The 22,556-nt window shown below is 40.1% G+C and overlaps 1 protein-coding gene across 1 annotated transcript in view; it reads right to left on the bottom strand.

The window, feature by feature from the left end:
- Nucleotides 1-22,556, bottom strand: part of GOPC (golgi associated PDZ and coiled-coil motif containing) — a 106,387-nt gene that overhangs the window by 13,718 nt on the left and 70,113 nt on the right. The window contains exons 5-7 of the mRNA XM_033937608.1: nucleotides 15,245-15,340; nucleotides 5,848-6,012; nucleotides 4,680-4,860 (exon numbers count right to left, since the gene is read on the bottom strand). Of these exons, the coding sequence (XP_033793499.1) occupies nucleotides 4,680-4,860; nucleotides 5,848-6,012; nucleotides 15,245-15,340 (442 nt within the window). The remainder of the gene's footprint in view (nucleotides 1-4,679; nucleotides 4,861-5,847; nucleotides 6,013-15,244; nucleotides 15,341-22,556) is intronic.

The raw sequence follows: 22,556 nt of genomic DNA, 5'->3' as shown, positions 1-22,556 counted from the left end.
TTATTAGCTAATATTGTTACTTTATAATTTCAATGTAAAGTTGTGCTTTTCAAAAATTATCAAACTTTGGGTATTTTTAACCAGCATTTACAAAAAAGAATATCCTGGAAACATTTTCAAACTAACTATTAGAGCATGTTTCAGACCTCCTGAAAAATGTTGGTTTTGTTTTTCAATGCAAGTGCACCAAGAGAGAGGGTGGGGGTGCTTTTTACCAGCCACTATGTAAGCAGAGGACACGGCCATGGGTGTTTACCTCCACTGGCTGGCTATCTCCTCCTAGCCACACTTTTTGCAAAGTTGTAAGAAGTGGCTCCTGCATGCGGCCCATGGCTGACCTTGAAGCCTTCCCTCTGATGGCCACGGCTTTGCAAAGAGAAGTGCATCTGTGTGGAGGGAGGCAGCCAGAGGTAAACACCTGAAGAAGGGAGGGATGAATTTGGGATGCAGAACGGAGGGAAGGACGACGAGGGACACGGAAGGGAGGAGGAGGGTTGTGTTGGCACAGGAAGGGAGCAGCAGGGTTGCGTTGGGACGCAGAAGGAAGGGAGGGAGAATAAACTTTGGACAAAGGATGGAAGGAGGGAGGGAACATGAACTTAGGACACAGAATGGAGAAAAGGAAGCATAAACTTGGAACATAGGATGGGAAAGAGCATGAACTTGGGACTTAGGATGGAAGAATGAAGGGAGTGATGGAAAGAGATGCTGAGGTGGAAAAGGAATAGAAAGGGAGAATTGTTGGTCATGGGTGTGTGAATGAGGGAAAGATAGTGCACATGGGGAAATGAAGAAAGAAGTGAGGGAGGGAGAGATATTGGACATGTGATAGGAGAGGCGTGAGGTACATATGCATGGGGAGGAGAGGGAGAAATGTTGAATGTGGTGGTGGAGAGGGAACAGATGAAAAACAAGTGTAAACCTATCTTTTCTATTTAAACTACAATACTTTATTTTGAGGACTGTTTCTTTAATGTTTAATGTCTTTATAGATTCTGTACTATACAGGATCTAAGTTACATCCAAATTCAACTTAAGAATGGTTTAAAAAAACAAAACTCATTCTTAACCTAGGGACTGCCTGTATATAATTTAATCTAATCTAAACACTCTACATCTATTACCTTAGAATAATATTCTTTTCTACTTTCCATCAATTTTAGTTTATAGGATCTAACAGCTCACTACCATACCTTCCTAGTATCATTTGAAGCAGATTTTCTCTATCTTCTCTTTCTAATTTGTGAAATTGAATGGAATGCTTAATCTGAGATTTTTACTGCCCAATTTTGATGGATATGTTTTAGCATCGGCGTCTTCAATTTGGATTTAAACACAACTTACCTGAAGTTAAATTCCATTCTTTGGTGAGTCTTTTTCTGGGCTTTTCTACTTGGAGTTTGGATTTCTTGATGGAGATTGCCTTATAGCGTTTTGCGAAACAGGGCTTCTGTCAGGTTTGGCAGAAAAGTTTTTGTCGCTTGTTGGAAAGTAAAATTGTACTACATTTTTTCTTCTCTGCTACTGTTTTGAATAAGTCCTAGGACACAATTACTAAGATAAGGACATTTCTGCAATTATGCTTTTTGAATTGCTATTGGGAATTTGTGGAGTTTTTTGAGAGATCTATGATTGTGCTATGCCCTACTACAGGACTGTTAGACTGAATTTAGGCCTTTAGTTTTCTGAGGTCTCTTTCTCCACATATTTTGTAGTTAGCTACAGCTGTCCTGTCTTTGTAACTGTGGTGTGTTTCTATATTACTATGTATCACTATTCTGTTACATAGAAATGTAGTTATGTTGGTTAATTTTTAATAGAACCATGTCAGATTTTAAAATCTTTTTCTTCATACCTTAATTGACTAAGGAACAGGTGCGCAGGAACTGGATTGAAAGAATATTTCCTGTAACTCTTGGCTGAAAAGGCAACAATATCTAAAAATGGCCCTTTTCATGTGAAACAGTAAAATCAGATCACATAAAATCCAATCATCTAGATGACCTAAAACAATCTGAAACTCTACTATCAGTTATAGCTTCCAAAAGGTAAGTTAGAATCCACAATTAAGAAATTATACACAGAATTAACCATGAGTGAGTTTGTCCACTAGAATACTGACTCTCCTTACCAAAAATGTGAACTTGGGGCATTTTGAACTGAATGCTTTTCTTTTCCACTTCCTGACAGTTTCCCGACAGAGGAGATAACAAGCTTGTCCCTCCCTAATTGTTACATAGTACATGGCCACCTGGTTGTCCATTTGAACCAGAATAACTTTGTTGGACAATCGATCTCTGAAAGCCCTTATTCTGTTTTGCACTTAGCTCTAGAAAGTTTATCTGATGAAGTTGCTCCAGATTAGACCACACACCCCGAGTATAAAATCCCTCTCTAACATCTGGGAACACAAAATACAACAGAAGGATAATGGTCAGGTCCCAGATACTGCAGACACCAGCTATGAGTAGTCCCTTCTTTAAAAGTGGTAGGTACCAGAAGTCATGACATGTTTTCAATTGTGGCCCCCCCCCCCAAACTTGGAACTCTCTACCACAATATATAAGAGATGAAAAGGAACTCAGTCTCTTCAAAAATGAATTAAAAACTTACCTTTTTAAAGATGCTTTTAGTCTCTAACATAAATACTTTTTAATTAGTGTAGTTAAGTCATCCCTCCTTATGTTTTTTCCTTGAATGTTCCCTTTTCTTCTTTTCAAAACATTTATTATGTAACTTTTCCCCTTTTATCATTTTGTGTTCCTGTTTTCGTCTGTTTATGAGTCTGTTTTTTTACCTTTTATTTAATATTATTTGTATGTTTTTTAAAATGCTTATATATCTTATTGTAAATCGCTTAGTAAATTATGGATAGGCGATTCATCAAATTAATAAAATAAACATAAACAATAAACATAAACATCTGTAATGGACATGCTCCTGTTACACTGGGAACACATTCTTGGACATATTGTCCAGATAAAAGAGCCACAGAAAACGCTCTTCCGGAGTCTGTTATAGGGGAAAACACTCTCCAGGGATTCAAGACAAAGTTGGATAAGTTCCTGCTAAACTGAAACTTACACAGGTGAGGCTGGACTCAGTTAGAGCACTGGTCTTTGACCTAAGGGTCGCCGTGTGAGCGGACTGCTAGGCAAGATGGACCACTGGTCTGACCCAGCAGCGGCAATTCTTATGTTCTTAAAAATCAAATGACATGACATTGAAAAAGTACCTGGATATGAGCTCGAAGCCTAATAGACCTAAATTAATCTGACAAGAAAATAATAAAGAAAACTTACAAGATAGCCAGTAAAACATGTATAGAGAAACTTACTTGGAATATACTGCAGAAGAGCAACAGGACTTACATGCAAAAAGTAATGAAAATGTAAAAAAGGCCACGAGTTTTGAGGCCAACTGATTTTTGGTTTTGGCTACAAACTTCTCTCCCTCTCCACCCCCTCCAACTGCACACAGCCTCCCTTCCCCCATCCTGAACACACCCATCAGTCAGTTTCTCTCCTTTCCCTCAAGCCTACCTTAGGTGTCCTGGTGATCTAGTGATCTAACTGGGGCAAAAGTGATTCACAGTTGCTCTCACCCTGGCCATCTCCATAGCCAAAATGGCCACTGTGATCTTCAGCAGCAGTTTCGCAAGATGGCCACTGGAGGTCTCAGCAGCCATCTTAAGATTGGAACTGGTATAGGCAGGAACAATTTACAAGTCACTCCTGCCTATACCGGCTCCAATCTCAAGCTAGCTGGGTGACCTTCAGCGATCGACTTGGCAGCCATTTAGGCAGCAGAAATAGCTAGGGTAAAAACAACTGTGAATTGCTCTTGCCCCCTGCCCCCAGCAGGCCACTAGACAACCAGGATGCCAAAGGTAGGCCCGAAGAGGGGAAGCTGACAGGTGGCTCCATGAGGGCATAAGGTATGCTCTGTGCAGCAATGGGGGGGGGGGGGGGCTGTATGAGGTGGCAATGGGAGGAGTTGGGTGATTGTTTACAGCTTCTACTGAAACAGTACAGCCAATTTCAGTCGTGGATTTGGTTGGGCTCTAACTGAGGTCACTGACGATACAGCATGTCTGCACAGTTCTACAGAAAATGAGAGACTAAAGAGGTCCCATGCAACAGATGGGAAAAAGTACATATGCGAAGTGGGAAATTCTCTAAAGTTCTTGAAAAAGTAATGGAGAAAAGTTCCTAGGTGAGCTCTGTCAGATGACAATCTATGTGCGAGAATACATTTATCCTGCTTATCCACCAAGAATAACAGTTTATGTGGAGCGTGTGGTGCAGTGATTAAAGCTACAGCCTCAGCACCCTGAGGTTGTGGGTTCAAACCTATGCTGCTCCTTGTGACCTTGGGCAAGTCACTTAATCCCCCCATTGCCCCAGGTACATTAGATAGATTGTGAGCCCACCGGGACAGACAGGGAAAATGCTTGAGTACCTGAATAAACTCATGTAAACTGTTCTGAGCTCCCCTGGGAGAACAGTATAGAAAACTGAATAATTAAATAAATTGAATAAATAAATGGATTTTCCTCCAGAAATTTGTCCAAAGCTTTTTAAAACTTCTGACATATCCTCCCTATGTTGAGATTATAGGAAACAATCATTAAAGCAAACATCCTTGCTCTTTAAAGTATATATATAAATCCTTCCAACCTTCTAATGGTTTGGCATCTCCACTCCCATCCTTCCTACTGGTACCATTAGTTTTGCCTTCTTCCTGTTCATCTAGGTACAAGCGGTAGCGGTGTCCACTCTCATCTTCATATTCCACATTTTCATCATCTGAGTCGACCTCTGGTGCAACATACACTACTTCAAATTCAATCTCTCCTCTCTGTAATAAAACCACAGAGACCTAAGCACTTCTTTCATTTGTAATATAGCAGATAAGGTTGATATATAGAAGAGAACATGCACTGTATAATATTAAGAGATGGTTTAAGTAAATTATGAAAAATACAGAAATTAGAGCCTCATTCACTAAATCTTTTTCCCCTGGATTTATTGAGGGGAAAAAAAGCTTAGTAAATCTGTCATAACTATTTAACTTAAAAAATAAAAAAAATCACAAATTTACTCATTATTTATTAGAAAGGACTCAAACCAGTTGAGTACAAGATCTCTCACCATACTAGGGGGAAGGCGGTCACAAATGCACTGAGGACTTTTGCAATGAAGGGGGCAAGGGGGGGAAAAAGCAAGGAGCCAATGAGGGAGGGGGTTGGAGAATAGGGGAAACCAATAGGGAGTAGGGCCTTAGGTATGGGGGAGGGAGTACAGTGTTGGCAACGTCCGAGAGGTAGCAGATCATTTAGACCACTGTAGAACGTAAATTTTATTTTTTTAAACTAAACTTCAACTGTTTACAGTTACATAATCAGCAATAGTATGAAAGGAAAAAAAAACAAACTTTTTAGTCACTACAGATTAAACATCCCTACATGGATCCTTCAAAAGATATCAACTATTCCATTAAGGTGCTACCCTATTTTAAGGAGAAAGGCTTCCTCCATCTGCCAAGCCATCTACCTCCTCTTCCTCTCGTTCCCATCGGTGGACTGCTCCAGCACCCCAAACACTGCTGAAGTCAACCTGCAATTCCTTTCATGCAGGGACACAGATAAATGCTAGGAAGGACTCAAAGATAAATCTGAAGGTTTTTTTTTTTATATTGAATTGTATTTTATGATACATCAATAAACATTGATTTTTACTCCTGCTAGTCCAGGACTGGGTTCCACTTTTTGCTTGTTTCGTTGTTCTACTTAATTAAGACCAGAGGTTCATTAAGTCCAAACCTTTTTTCTTTTTTTTAACTTACCTGCTGGGAAAGAATGGTTACAGCTTCTTTATGCTTGGAATCTCTCAAATTAATGCCATTTACTGCAAGGATGGCATCTCCAACATGCAGTCCCCCACATCTGTCAGCAGGCTGTGCAGGATGGATTTCTGAGATGAGAATTGGAACGCCATGTTCTTTCCCACCCTGGTGAAATTATGAAGAAAATTCAGTGCATGTTTATGTTTAAAGTAGAGTGCTTTGCAAAACTTTGTTTACTTCTACATTTCACTTTTTTAAAATATACATGTCAAAAACATTAAAAGTACAAGTTTGCTTCTCTTATCTACGTACACTTCCCCCTTCCGATTCGCAGTTTTAGGACTCACGATTTTGATTATTTGCAATTTCCTAAAACCGGAATCACCCCCACCTCCCTCCCACCTCCTAGACCTTACCTGGTGATGTAGCAGTCTTTTGGGGCAGGAGCAATCAATCTTCCTACACTCCTGCCCCATGCAGATCACTCATCCAAAATGGCTGCCATGACTTCCCATCATAGTCTCGAGAGACTACGGGAACTCACGGCAGCCATTTTGGATGAGTGATCTGCACGGGGCAAGAGTGTAGAAGATCGCTCCTGCCCCAAAAGACCACTAGACCACCAGGTAAGGTCCGGGATGCTAGGGGGAAGGCGAGGTGGGTCAGAGTCAGCCCAAAAGTTATTTGCGAATTTTGAAAATTCTATACTTTCAACATGAAAAAACACTGATCAAGAATAAGAAACCAAATAGCCTTAATAGCCTGTAGCAGATTTTTTTTAAAGACAGTTCTCCTTAATTGTTTTCTATCCTATACGAATTGTATTTCTTCCCCATCCTCCTTCTGTCTCGTGTTAGTACAGTCCAATTTGTTATCAATAGTCATTCCATTTGACTTAGGGCAAGATTCACTAAGCCCACCGATCAAGTCCCGACCACTTAGCGACCCTGACCCGATTCACTAACCTTCCTCCCGATCTGATTCCGATCCGCGCATGCAAATGAGGGGAAAGGCATTCAAAAGTAGGAAGGCAGCGATTCACAAAACAATTTCAGGAATACCGACTGGGCTGCCCGATTCGAATCGATTCACCAATTCACTTTGGGTGAATCGATTCGTATTTTAAAAAAAATCGGCCTCGCCAATTCGGGGCTCAACCTTCCTCCCCATGCCTTCAGGTTTAGTTTTAATGCACAGCTTCTAAACGGCAATAAAGGGCAGCATTTTTGGCAAATCCGAAAGACAGCAGAGGCCTCTCATGAAGCGCAAGGAGAAAGTAATATAGTACCCTCCCCCCTCCATCCGTCACAGACTGCGCACACTAATGGGAATGCTGCACTTTTACCACTTCATCCCAGTCCTGGCATCTGATGCACTCTTTCCAAGCCCTGCCTCCCTGCTTTCCCCCTCGCCAGTTTCGCTGTTGAAATGAAGCCATTCGCCTCGTGACAGCTGCTTCTCCAAAACAAAAAACTGAGCAACACTGTCTGAGCGTTCTGATTCCTTCTGAAGACGAGCTGGTGGTTCAGCAAAGGGAGGGAGGGGAAGTTTACACGTTGCTTTGTAGCCCTTTTCTCTACTCACCCCCCTTTCAAACCTACAGTTTGGCTCGATCTGATCTGAAACTACTCGCACAGATTTTTACAGCTTTATAGTTGCCTGATTTCCTTTTTTGTTATGTCCTTAAACAAAGCGTTGCAGTAATCTATACAAGATAGTACTACGGAATGTATTAGAATGTTTAAAGATGCAGGTTCTAGGAGTTTGGCTAGCAATCTAATCATTCTTAGGCAATGGAAACAACGTTGAACTACCGTGCTAATATGAAGATGGTATGTAAATTTGCTATCAAAAGTGACCCCTAACAACTTTAGAGAGTTAACAATTTTAATTGATAGTGAATTGAGTTTCAATTGCGCCTGAATTGTTGACTTCCTTACAAGGGAAAATCATTAATTTTGATTTTTCAACGTTTAACGATAATTTATTGTCATCTAGCCAAGATTTTATTTTCTCTAATTTCAAATTAATACTTGACACTTCAGCTGGATTACTGAGATCAATAGGGTGAATTAGTTGAACATCATCCACATACGTGAATATCGTGAAAACTATTGACTGTCCCAATGTTAAGAGCGGAGACATGAAAATATTAAAAAGTAGTGGAGATAAGATGGAACCTTGAGGGATACCATGAATATTTTTAAAGGGTTTTGAAACTGTTTCAGTTGAAAATAACCTTAGAAGAGCTTACAGAAAAAAAAATATGAAAACCAATCCAAGACCTGGTCAGAAATCCCAATTTCTTGTAGACGTAATAGTAAGACACTGTGGTCAATTGTGTCAAATGTGGAAGAGAGGTCGAGAGAAATGAGCAAGACCGACTGATAGTGGTCAAGGTGATAGAGTATCTTTGTTGTTAGGCCAATGAGGGAAAGTTCCGTAGAATGATGTTGTCGGAATCCAGTCTGATTAGGGTGGAGTTTTTTTTCAATGAAATCTGTTGATTGGAAGAATACAATTTTCTCAGTAAGTTTTGCTAGGAAGGGGATGTTGGCTATGGGTCTATAATTGGATAATTCTAACGAACTTGTTCTATGATCTTTGACAATGGGATATACGATTGATTCTTTCCATTGCTTAGGCAGGGATCCAGAGCTGAGGCTAGTACTCATTAGATTGAGTATTAGCGGAGCAAAGCTATGGAAAAACCATTTCAAGAGGAATGGAGGGCTTATTTCATTACGGGTTCCCTTGGTGTTGAGGGTATTCAGGCATTTCTTAATTTCTTGAATAGATGGTAAATTGAATCATGAACATTTTGAAAATGGAAGGTTATGATTTCTTTGGTTGATGGTTCTCTGATTTTCTTGACTTTGTCAACAAAATATGTTGCTAAGACCTGAGCTGATGGAAGGGAATCAGTCGCAATTATTTGATTCTTCTTTGAAGTTAGAGATTTAGCTATGGTATAGGGCAGCTGTGTTTCTAGCCTTATTAATTTGTTTTGAATAATATGCTTTTTTAGTAATATTTATTTCTGATTTATAGTACGAGGCATGCTCCCTAAATTTATTAAAATTCACTAATGTTTTGTTATGTCACCACTTCCTCTCTAGAGTTCGCAGTTGTTTCTTAATCAAAAGATGGAGCAGGTATTTTTTTTTAATTTACGAGGGGAAATAGTATAGGTGGAAACAGGGGCCAATAGATCTAGAAGTTCAGAAATAGAAGAGTTTCATACGGCCAATTTATCATCAATAGCGAGGTTTCTCATATTATCTAATCTAATCTAATTTCCATCTTACATACTGGATCATTCCAGTAAGGACAAGCCGGTTAACAAATTTTAAGAATATAATATAAAACTAGTCCTTAAGCCCATTATATAAATGGGTGCTAGAATAGATGTGTGTGTCTGTCTTTCTCTCTCTCTCTCTCCTTGGCTGCTTTCTGTCTGTTTTTGTCTCTCTCTTTCCTCGGCTGTCAATCACCCCTTGCCTGCTCCCCCTGTCCAGCAAGTAGCCCTAATCCCTTCCTTTTACCTCCCCCATGTCCAGCAGCACTCCTTCTCCATTCATTTTACGTCTCCCCGTCCAGCAGCACTCCTTCACTGCTCCCCCTGTCCAGCAGCAGCCCTTCTCCCCTCGTTTTACATCTCCCCTGTCCAGCAGCACTCCTTACCTGCTCCCCCTGCCCTCTTCCCTGCTCCCCCTATCCAGCAGCACCTCTTCCCTGCTCCCCCTGTCCAGAAGAACTCCTTACCTGCTCCCCCTGTCCAGCATCACTTCTTATCTGCTCCCCTGTCCCTCTTCCCTGCTCCCATTGTCCAGCAGCACCTCTTCCCTGCTCCCCCCTGTCCAGCAGCACTCCTTACCTGCTCCCCCCTGTCCTTCTACCCTTCTCCCCCTGTCCAGCAGCACTTCTTACTTGCTCCCCCTGTCCAGCAGCACTCCTTACTTGCTGCCCCTGTCCCTCTTCCCTGCTCCCTGTCCAGCAGCACCCCTTATCTTCTCCCCCTGTCCAGCATTTTGTCCAGTTTGTATCTGCCCTCCTCTTCTTTAAAGCAGCCTACTGAGGATCGCGGCCGGCTGTAGTGAACCTTGCAGGCCACTCTGCACCTCAGTAGCACATTCCCTCTGACGCGATCGCATACGTCAGAGGGAACGTGCTACTGAGCTGCAGAGCGGCCTGCGGGGTTCGCTACAGCCGGCTGCAATCCTCAGTAGGCTGCTTTGAAGAGGAGCAGCGCCATCGGGAGCGGTTGATGAGTGAGGGCGGGAGAGGAGAGTCGCCGGCGTGTTCCCTGCCTCCGTGTTCCAAAATGGAATTCGGCACGGACACAGCACAGCAGCAGTGATCAGAAAACCCTAAGTGAGCATCTTGAACTATTAATGATATTCATTGTTGATTAACCTGTTGATCCTCCATACTGTGAGTGCCAAATTTTTTTAAATATTTGGTTGAAGACAAATGTTCTGCTGAGTTAAAAGATGTGGGTATGTTCTCAGATGAATGAGGTTGTCTACTGAAAGTTTGCAAAGCCAAAGGTACCATGGTTGGTGAGACCAACTGGGAGCTACTAGTATGATGCTTGCTGAACCCTGAATAATTTTTTTATGATTTTCGAAATTAGTAGAATGAAATGAAAAGCATATAGGAGGCCCTTGGTCCATGGAAATTGGAAGGCATCCACCTGAAGACTGTGACTGAATGGAAGTATGGAACAAAAAGACTGGACATTTGAAATTCTGATATAAAGCAAAACAGTAGCGGGAGTCCCCATCTTTGAAAGATCTGTTGTACTGCTGGTGAAGCAAGGGACTATGTGTGTGGGAATAGTATATTTCTTAGGTTGTCTGCTAAGGTATTGGAAAGTCCTAAGATACAGGAAGCTTGAAGAGATACTCAGAGCTTGAGAAAAATGGTCCAAATGTGATAAGCCTCTAGACACAAGTGTAGATACCAAGCCCCCCAGTGTTTAAATAAAACACTGTAACCTGATTGTCTTTTTGGAAGAGGATGTTCTTCCCTTTGATGATGTGTGCAAACATTAGGATTAAATAATATACTGTTCAAAGTTCTTGCAGATTGATATGAAGGGAAGTTTCTGTGGTAGAACAATGGCCCTGGATGTGAAAAATTGAAGATGAGCCCCTTCATCCCTGTTGGGAGGCATCTGTGGTGAGTACAGTATTGGTGGGAGAAGGATGAAAGGGTGCTTCTGCTCTTAAATTGGGAAGATGAAGCTACCAAGTGATAATCTTTTGATTTGTGGGTCAAGGCAATCTTGTATGATAATTTGTGTTCATTTTGGTCCCACTGCATTTTTAATCCCCACTGAATAGGCCACATGTACAATTTTGCTGTGGTAACAAAAAATAGTTGTCACTCGCATGTAGCCTAGAAGTCTGAAGAGAAATCTGGCAGAACATGTGTCTGTATTGACAAGTTGCTTGGTTAAGGACAGTGATGGCTTGTTTGCATTCTTGCAGAAGACAGAAGGCAGGAGTGAGCCTGTGTTCCATCCAGTGTTGCTCCAATGCATTGAAGATTTTGGGTTGGAGTTAAGAGAGGCTTCTGTTTGTTTATGATGAATCTGAGCAATCTTAGTGTTGTCATAGTGGGGTGCAGAGCTTGTAATAAATCCTATTTGGAGTCAGTCACTCAAGTAGGGAAAGACAAAGGTTCCTTTCTGTCTGAGCTGCTACTACAGCAAGAATTTTTGTAAATACTCTGGGTACAGCAGAGAAGCCAAATGGGAGGATCTTGTATAGAACATGGAGACTTTGGAATGAGAAGCAAGTGTATTTTCAATCTGTTGAATGTATTGGGATGTGCGCATAGGTGTCTTAAGTTCAAAATAAACATCCAACTGTTTTGTAGACTTAATGAAAATATAGTTTGAAAGGAATGCATTCTGAAATGTTCCCTCAGACATATCTATTTAGTTCTCTGAGGCCGAATATAGGTCTGAAGCCTCCAGTTTTTGTCATAATCAGAAAACAACAAGAGTAAAAAAGACTTGGTGGTTGGGCAGGGGATACAAGTTCTACTGATTGTTGGCAATAAGGTCTTATCTCCTGAAATAAAAGGGTTGACTAAGCCATCAAGTAAGTGTAAGTATGGGGACGAGATGTAGGAGGAATATGATGAAAATTTGTTCTATACTGTAATTTTACTAGATTTGAGGACCCTTTAGTCTGTTGCAATTGCTTTCCAGTTGTTGAAAAAGTATTTGATACAATATCCTAAGGGAAAAGTGTCAGAAGCTAGGAGTGGACTTTGGAGGTATGGTGGTAGAAGATTATCGATTTTCTCTCCTTTGGTCTTGAACATTAGAAAGAGGTTTGTTGGGATGATCTCGAGTGAGGCTATCATGAGTAGGGTTGGAATTTTCTGTGATGTGTAGGATGTGATATTGTTTATTTTTTCTTGATTATAAGTAATTCCATCTTCTGTACAACAACAAGGCTGCAGAAGATGGATTAGAGCAGTGGTTCCCAACCCTGTCCTGGAGGACCACTAGGCCAATTGGGTTTTCAGGCTAGCCCTAATGAATATGCATGGAGCAGATTTACATGCCTGTCACTTCCATTATATGCAAATCTCTCTCATGCATATTCATTAGGGCTAGCCTGAAAACCCGAATGGCCTGGTGGTCCTCCAGGACAGGGTTGGAAACCACTGAATTAGAGAACTCTTTAAATATGGAACGCTCAACTTTATCTCCGAAGATATTATCCCTCAAACACAGGGCATCAGATAGCCTGTAATGGAGATCATTTCATACACCTGAAACCCTGAGCCAGCTATTCTCCTTGATGAAATAGAAACTGCTCTAAGATGTGATATTGTATCAGAGATAAACAGGTGTTCATAATTAAATGGAAAATAATATTTTCCATTATATTCAGAAGATATTTTACAGGTTCAGGGATTTCAGTAGAAATTGCTTCTAAAATAGCCAGTTTGGCTAGTCTTATGCTCTTATAAAATTCAGAATGTTGATAGTGCTGTATTTGGAGTTGGTGTGCTGCAATTCTCAAAGCCAACATTGCTCCTGAAAAAAATGCCTTCCTATTGCATCAAGATTCCCTGGAGAGAAAAAAGAGTTAGGACTTAAATGATTGTTAAAAACTGCTTCAAAAACCATTAAATGAAAAGGAAGCTGTGATTTAGAGATAGGTTGTTGGGTATATAGGGTTTGACAGATCTTTGTTGGAGACCTTGCAATATAGAGTGGATGGGAACTGCAATTGGTCGAGGAGGAAAATCTACTGATTTTATTATGCTCTGAAAGTCTTTTCTATTCATGATTGTGGTGATTGTGGCTTCTGCCCCTAGTGCCTAAAGGAGTATCTAAATGAATGAATTTATAATAATCTGCATCTTCTGGAATAGTGTCCGATTTTGTAGTTTCTGGCAATTGATTATGTTTTTTCCAATGTTTTTATTAATTTTATAAGATAAATGTACAAATATTAAATAAAACAAGAAACAAAACAATACATATATAGACAATAAATAAGACAAAAAATAGATTCTTATGTGAACACACTGAAGGTTGACCAGAATGTAGGACAGGTTGCTCCAACTGTTCCTCATCCAAGGAAAAAAGTGCAATAGGAGCTGGGGGACATTGGTACTACTGTTGTGATGAGGGGGAGGGGCTCCTTTGTCTTACTGATGGTGCTGGCAATGATGTATGTGGCATCGATAATACACTGGTCGCAAGTAAGGGCTAGAAAATATGGCTCTGATGGTGGTTGTTGAAGAACCTTTTGAAAAAGTTGTAGAAGGAGTGAAGCTGCACCCTGAAAAGTGGACAACGTGAGTTCAGGGGTGCTAGGAATGTATCAAGATTGATAAATCCTTTTTCCACAAACAATATTGATATCATAATTCAGATATCACAAGGGGTTGTTAATTAGGTGATTTATTTTTCACCCTTGGCTTGGGTTTTTTTTTGGTTCACTGTGCTATGGAATGTACCCAGTGCTCCTGCGTTCTATGAAGGAGAAGTGGTAGGAATAATGGTAGATGATTGAGCTGTTTCATGTTCACTGTGTTTTGTTTTATTTATCAATTTTACTTTTTTCATTGGCAGCTGGGAGTTATTTCAGCCTGGGTTAAATGCAGCGAAGGTGTAGAATCTCGAGACCACTTAGCAGAAATAGTTGTTTGAGCCTAATGTAAATGCTTTTTTTCCTTTTGTGAGCTTTGAAGAGCTGTCACAGCTGCATGAGATAGTTTAGAATGCTTGATAAGTCTGTCCAAAATAGAGAAAGTCTTTGGGCGGTTTAGCTACATTGGTGACTGGCAATATAGACACCTGAGGGGAATGTGCAGTGGAGACCCTCTGAAAAAGACAAAGTAAACTGAATATGCAAGTCCACTATTACCTTAGTAAGGTCCTTTGGCACAAGTGCGTTCCATTCTAGAGAAGAAGTAGGATTTATTTTCCTTTCCTCTGAGACACACATATCCAAAGCAAATTGCAGAAAAGAAAGAAAGCTGAACGAGGTGACTTGCATGGAGCAGACTCCTATATGCAACTGGCTGAAACTCCTATACTAACAAGCTGGGGAGAGCATGTCTAGACAGGCAGCTTGTGGAGGCAACTACCAAGTGTGTCTGCATTATCCTGTGACAAGGAGAAGACCAAAAGTCCTGCTTTTCATAGCTTCTGAGGCATCTCGCTTTCAATGACATCTTGACACAGAATGGGCAGTTTGGAGCACAAAGCATTTTTGATGGGTCCATTTTGGTGTGTCCATGATGGACATTTTTCACCTACAAGAGCACCAGTTAAAGGCAACTACCCCCATAACATACTAAATAAGCTGCATGTAAGGTCAAGCTCCATTTTAAAGAGGAGGGAGACACAATTTATATTTAACAGGGGATGGGGGCAGTATAACAGGCAAAGTGAACTCGGAGAAAAAGAAAATCTGTCTTCAGTGGCAAACTGATTAAAAAATACTGGGCACAGAAAAACAGCACCAGGCAACAGCATATCCATTAACAGACTTAAGGGGCTTATGAAACAGAGCTGTTTTCCTGAGCAGAGCATTATTTGTGTTGGTACTATTAGATGTTACCCACTTGTATGGCTCCATCATTCTGTTTGTCAACAGAGAATGTATACTACAACTCCAAAAGAATTATCAACATTCCACTCATCTTACACAGAATAGAAGTTATCAGATTCTAAATTTTCAACTGAATATTCGTTTTCTACTCTTCAACTAAGGATCCCATATGAAAACAAAAATAATCAAGCAGAGGTCAACAGCAATCACTAACTGCAGCAACTGCATCTTTGAGGCAAATGTAATTCTAAAAACAATTTTTACAAGTTGCATAAAAAGTAAGGAAAAAGTCATGTAATTACTGTAATTGATATGCCAAGTCCTTCATGATCCTCTTTAACCAGAACCACCTTTCGGATTGGGCCAACACCTTGGCTTTTCTTTAAACAATCTGGATCCTAACAAAATAAAAAGAATAAATCAGAAGTTATTTACTTTGCAAACCAAAAAAAAAAAAGATAGTGGTTAAAAAAAATCCCAGTACATTAAATAGAAGATTTCAAAAGCTGGACAACATAAAAATCCTTACTCTTTGTTCCAGATGTATCAGGTATTTCGGTAATTTTTAACATCTCATTTCATGTGAAAAGTATACATTTAAGACATATCAATGGAAACAAAATGGCAATTATATCATCATATTATCATGATGTAGTACAGGTAATGTTATTACCTCACACTTCTTGAGAAGTGTATATAAACATCAGATACAGGCAGAATGTTTAACTTTTACAGCTTTTTGGCAAAAAGCTGCTAGTTTGGATTCTACCCAAATGCCTCTTGGCATTCTCCTTCAACAACTCAAAAACTCCTCTTCCACTAGAACAGTGGTTCCCAATCCTCTCCTGGAGTTCCACCAGGACAGTCGGGTTTTCAGGATAGCCCTAATGAATATGCATGAGAGAGATCTGCATATAATGGAGGTGCCAGGCATGCAAATCTGCTCCATGCATATTCATTAGGGCTATCCTGAAAACTCGACTGGCCTGGTGGTCCTCCAGGACAGGGTTGGGAAACACTGCACTAGAACAAGTATATAGATAGTGTGTACTACAATAATCCAGCATCAACCAAAAAAAGGAGGAAAAAACCCTCAGTTTGCTGGAATAATCTCATATAATAGCAAAAGAGCACCAGCAATATACCATCATAGGTTAAAAAAAAAAAAAAAAACAACACACCACAACGCATGTTGAGCTAAGGTCTTGGCATGATACAAAGCTATTATGGAACCTGCAACAAAAACAAACAGTTCAAAAGAATTTTGCCAGACTTAACTTTTAAACAGTAATTAAGTGGCCAACTTCAAAGCACACAAGGACTTGCTCAATTTAATATACAATTGTAGATGGAAGACTCAGGTCTCCAAAACCAGACAAGCAGCATCAGGGACTTTTACATCAACTGTTTTTTGGTCGCAGTTCCTTGCAGAATGGCAACAAAGAAACAGGATGCCAAAATTTAAATAACTGCAACAATTAGCTGCTCCCATCATCAGACATCCCTCCAAATCAATGGAAAGCAAAGATCCAATGATCAATAGCAACTCCTCAGCTTGGAATCATTAAAAAAATGCAGACCAATTATTTAAAAAATATACAGTATATATCACTTTATGTCTGTAAAGCTCAACCATGTCAAAAAATAATATATAAGCTTCTATTCATGCTGCCACAAATATCTTCTGTGATCTCCTCAGTAATCAAATATTCTAAGTTGTTCCAATATCACACACATCAGTACATCAAACTCTTCCTTACAGATTAAATTGCTACAATAGCAATATTTTTAATTATTCTGTAGGCGAAGCTAGCTACAGTGCTTCCTATATGCACTATAAAAGCGGAATGGCAAATTGTGTAATGGTAGCTTCATCCAATACTTATTTCAACTCTTATGCAATCCCACAAGAGTCCATATTTTCCCTGCTTGTTTTCAATATATTTCTGGCACCTGTTCTGACCCTTTGCCAATTAGTTGGTTTCTTGGTATATGCATATGTGGATGACATCCAGCTTTTACACTCTTTAGATGTTGAAAATCCAGACAACATAATAAACATTAACAAGAAGGTCAAACTAATTAGTCAGTGGCTCAGTGAAAACATGTTGGCTCTATATATTTCTAAATCAAAAACTGTTCTTTCCCTGGAAAGATGGCCTGTCCATGACATCTCCCATACTCCTTAATAACACTCTGTTTCAAATGGTCAATTCCATCAAAATTCTAGGTGTAATCCTTGACCAAAAATCATCATATCATGAACAAATTAGTGCAGTTGTTAAAAACTGATTTTATACATTGCACATGATAAGATCCTTAGTGAAGGTCCTTGAAACAGAAGCATTAAATATTCTTATTCATTCCCTTGTGATCTCTAAATTAGATTATTGCAATTCTATATACAAAGGTATTTCACAAAAAGAATTAAGAAGGCTACTAATAATTCAGAACACGGCAATAAAAGTTATCACAAATTCTAAAAAGTTTGATCATGTTACACCCCTTCTGCGAAATGCACACTGCCTCCCAATCGCGCATAGAATCACGTATAAAATAGCTTTAATAATTTTCAAAATCAAATCCTCAAATCTACCAGTATTTCTTGATGTTGAATCCCTTACACACCAGCCAGGACTTTGAGTTCAAACAAGCAACATCTGCTATCTATTCTATCCTTGAAAGTCATCAACACAAGACAAATCAATATTTTCTCAGTTACAGACCCCCAACTTTGGAATTCATTACCTATTTACCTCAGGGAAGAAACTATATTAGATAGATTTAAATGTTCATTGAAGAGCTTTCTCTTCCGGGACACCTTTGATTTCTAATGGATTGAATACCGACCATCACTAGACGCGTTCTCTTACCTATCCTCGGTAACCTTTCATCTTTATTTTTACATTTTTCTCCTTATCCCTTTCCTTTTGTTCTGACCATAATTGTTTCTTGTCCTATACATTTTGTAGCTCTTCACCACATTACTTCGTGTTTATGAGTTAGTCGAATCTGTTCTGTCTACGGGTGTTTTTGATACGTTATGTGTCTATGCTCCCCTTCTTGTAATATTGTACACCGCTTAGAAATTTTTTAATTGTATCAAATTTTAAATAAAACTTGAAACTTGATTTTCTAAAACCTCATCTCACACATTATATGAATCCAAGTTCCTGGAATGGACAAGCAAGCGATAGAGGATTACAAAAATAAATGTTTTTTTTTATTTACAAGTAAACAAAAACTGGATAACAATATTTTCCCAAAAATTTTGCTTCCTTAAAACAAACTGGTGATTAAGATAGACCCCTTCAAAATAAACACAAATATAACTTCCCACTATCACTTAGGAATTTTGAGAAACATGATGGTGTCTTTTTTTTGTAAATAGATTTTATTAATATTATGATATAAATTAACAGACTTAAAATTTAACTGTACAAATCATGATAGTATACATATGATCATGTAATAACATACATGAAGTAATACAAAGTGGAGACAGTACACACATTATCAATAGGAGAAATATTGTGAGTAAGAAGGAGTACACTCAACGAGCATCATGTCAACCCAACAAAAAGTAATCATTATGTGTCTTAAGTAATATGTTCCATCTTTAATTGACTATAAAAAGAGATTATGTACTTACCCTGGTAAGCTCTTTTAAAGTAGATAGGCAAGACATTATAGATTCCTTGCCATGGCTTTTCTGCATCTGTTTACAGTTTCGGTCTGTTTATGTTTCTCCAAACTGTTTCTTGGAGACCTCTCAGCTCTTGAGGGCTGAGAAGAATGTATTTCTATGTTCTTTTTCTTAGAGAATTGTGCTTTGCTCCTTTGGAGCCGGTGTCGGCAGTTAATGGTAGTTTCATTCCTTTTAGCAGAACACTTTGTTTAGCCTATTACTACAGGTGCCTCTACTTCACATATGTGGGTGCCTCTCGGTGCTTGGGCACTGACTATAGAGGGTGCTAAAACGATCAGTGAAGTACTATAGAGGCAGAGTGAAAAATCCAGCATGGATTCCTTCTGCAGAGCATGCAAGTATGGGGAAACAACCCTATTGTCTAGAATGTCTCACCTATTGCACTGGAACATGTTTTAATACACAAAGTTTCTGATAGGCTGTGATAGTTTGCCATGGGTTAAAGTGTTTTCCTGCTGATTTTTATTTGTAGTCAGTATCCAGTGCATCTCGTTGCAGTGTCCAACAATAGTCAGCCAGCATTGATGGATTCCAGTTGCCCCAATATCTTTTTTCCTTAGTGGCAATGTCCTGGTGAAACCTTTTGCCATGTTCAGCATTGACTGCACCAAGATTTGCGGGAAAGAAGTCCAAGTGTGAATGTAGAAAGTGCATCTTCAGTGACATGTTGCACTTCATGGTTTTGTATGCTCTAGGAAGTTTGTCAACCAGTTGAATATAGTTTTGTGCTCTGTAACTGCCAAGAAAATTCTCAATAATATCCTTGAATGCTTTCCAGGCAATTTTATCTGGCCTGACTAAAAGATCATCATTGATAATGTGTCTGATCTGTGAACTGACAAAAAACACCTCCCTTAATCTTGATGTCTTGGAAACATCTCTCTTAGATTAAGAAAACCTTGTTCATCGCTTTTAAGAAATTTTTCATCAGTACAAGTTTTATGTGAAGAGGAGGCAAAAATATCTTTGTCAGTTCAACAAGTGGTTCATTTACCACATTTTTCTGTCCTAGAACCAAATTCTTACAGAGTGGCCACTTCTTTTGAATGTAATGCAACTCCTTAGCACAGCTGTCCCATTCACAAATAAAACAACAGTACTTGGTATATCTAAGCTGCATTCCAAATAGCAGAACTACTACTTTAAGATCACCACAGATGTTCTAGTTGTGCTTTGTGTACTGGATATGCTTTAACTGCAGTCCCATGTTTTCATATGTCTCTTTCATGTTGCAGCATAGTCAATAGGTATCAACGGCTAGACACTGCCATTGTGTAACAGCCTTGAGGCTTAACACTGACGAATCAATAAAGACGGCCACTCCTGTGGGTCACGCGTACAACCCAAAGTTGTGAACAACCCTTCAATGTCAGTGCAGATACAGAGGTTTTCAACCTGTGCAAAATAAATTTATTAAATCGTTTTGGCGGCTTCGAAAGACAGAAATTTTTGTACTTGTCGAGAGCAAACACAATCCTTGCAGTATTGAACCCAATAATTCTGCTTTTGCTTTTGGCAAACCTAAGTCCCTGACCAGGTCATTTAATTCTGACTGTGTTACAAGATAAGGCTCACCAGAAGTACATGAACAGAATTTGGATTTTATTTGCCCAGAATCCCACCAGGAGTAATCATTTGGATACTGACTTATTACATTATCACTTGCTACAGATACTGATCTTACTACATGTAGAAACAGTGACTTTAATGCTTCACCATGTTGTCCAACCCTTGATTTTGTGTGACTGATGTTGGGAATGAGTAAAGCAGGAGTGAAAAGCAAAGTTACTTACTGTAACAGGTGTTATCCAGTGATAGCAGGCAGATATTCTCACATGTGGGTGACGTCACCAACAGAGCCCCAGTACAGACACTTTAAAACTGCATCGCCACTTTAAGACTTTCAGAAGTTCGCGATAGCCCACACCGGACATGCGTGAGTGCCTTCTCACCCGATGTAGGCACGCATTCCCTCAGCTTAGTAAGCCAGCTAAGAAGCCAACCCAGGGGAGGTGGGTGGGTTATGAGAATATCTGCTTGCTGTCTCGTTACGGTAAGTAACTGTGCTTTATCCCAGGAAAAGCAGGCATTATTCTCACATGTGGGTGACCTCCAAGCTAAGCAGAATGGGATGTGGGAGTGTTGGCCTTTAGGAAAATAAATTTTGTAATACTGATTGGCCGAAGCACCCATCTCGTCTGGAGAAAGATTCCAAACAGTAATGTGAGGTGAATGTGTGAACCGAGGACCAGTTGGCAGCTTTGCATATTTCCTCAATAGGAATAGACCTAAAGAAAGCTACTGAAGCTGTCATAGCTCTAACTCTATGGGTTGTGACACGACTCTCCAGGTGCAGACCTGACAGGCTTAACAGAACGATATACATGAAGCTAACCAGTTGGAAATTGGATGCCCCAACTTGTTAGGCTCATAGGAGATAAAAAGTTGAGGAGGAGATCTATGCGGCTTTGTTCTATTGAGATAGTATGCCAAAGCTCGCTTGCAGTAAAGAGTATGAAGAGCCACCTCTCCTGAGTGAGAATGAGGCTTTGGAAAAAAAATACTGAAGTACAATCTACTGATTGAGATGATATTTACTGACAGCTTTCGGCAGAAACTTCGGATGTGTACGAAGAACCACCTTGTCATGGTGGAACACAGTGAATGGTGGGTCTGCCACTAATGCTTGCAGTTCACTAACTCTTCTGGCAGAAGTAAGTGAAATAAGAAAAACAACCTTCCAGGTAAGATACTTGAGATGAGCTTTAGACAATAGTTTAAACGGAGGCTTCATCAATCGAGCAAGAACTACACTAAGGTCACAGACTATAGGAGGAGGCTTGAGAGGTGGTTTCACATTGACAAGTCCTTTCATAAATCTGGAGACCAAAGGATGAGCAGTGAGAGGTTTACCCTCCACTGAAAAGCAGTAATAGCGCCGAGATGGACTCAAATAGATGTAGACTAGAGTCCTGACTCATGAAGAAGGTAATCCAAGACCAGAGAAACTGAAATGGATTGTGGATCATGATGATGGAGAAGACACCAGGAGGAGAAACAAGTCCACTTCTGCTGAGAACATTGTTGAGTGGCTGGTTTCCTGGAGGCTTCGAGGATAAGTCTCACATGCTGAGAAAGGCGAAGCTGCGCTGCATTCAGCCCAAGAGATACCAAGATGTCAGGTGTAGAGACTGCAGGTTGGGATGTAGAAGTGCAACTTGACTCTGCATAAGAAGAGATGGAAATATCAACAGAAAGATTGGCTCCCTAGTCTTGAGCTGAAGTAGAAGGGAGAACCAAGGCTGCTTGGGCCACCGAGGAGCAATGAGAATCATGGTGGCTGACTCCTGCTTGACTTTGAATAGAGTCTTTAGAATAGAGTCTTTAGAATGAGAGGAGTAGGTGGAAACGCATAGAGAAACTTGCATGTCCAATCTAGCAGAAATGCATCTGCCTCCAGACAGTGAGGTGAGTAAAGTCTGGAGCAGAACTGGGGCAACTTATTGTTGTGGGGAGATGCAAATAAGTCTACCTGAGGAGTGCCCCACTGAGCAAAGATGGGAATGAGAGCTGGAGAGTTGAGCATCCATTCGTGAGGATGAAGAATTCTGCTCCCCTAGGATATAGACTACTCTGAGGTGGATGTTTCGAGCAGTCACCCAGAGCCAAATCTTTTGAGCTTCCTTGCAAAGGAGGAGAGATCCTGAGCCTCCTTGCTTGTTTATATATATAATACATCAGGAGCTGAGTCTGGAGGCGGAGCTTACCCAAGATGGCGATCTGAGTGTGTCTGTGGAGACGCCGTCGCTCTCGTGGTGGAATTTCTTAGAGGATTATGGTGAAAAGGAAGTCGAAAATACGGGTTTTTCCTGTTGAAGCAACGGCACCATCGAGTCCGATGGATC

Source organism: Geotrypetes seraphini, chromosome 3 (genome assembly GCF_902459505.1).
Source record: "Geotrypetes seraphini chromosome 3, aGeoSer1.1, whole genome shotgun sequence".
NCBI lineage: Eukaryota > Metazoa > Chordata > Amphibia > Gymnophiona > Dermophiidae > Geotrypetes > Geotrypetes seraphini.
The sequence above is the reverse complement of the archived record's forward strand: the minus strand, read 5'-3'. Positions and strand labels throughout refer to the sequence as shown.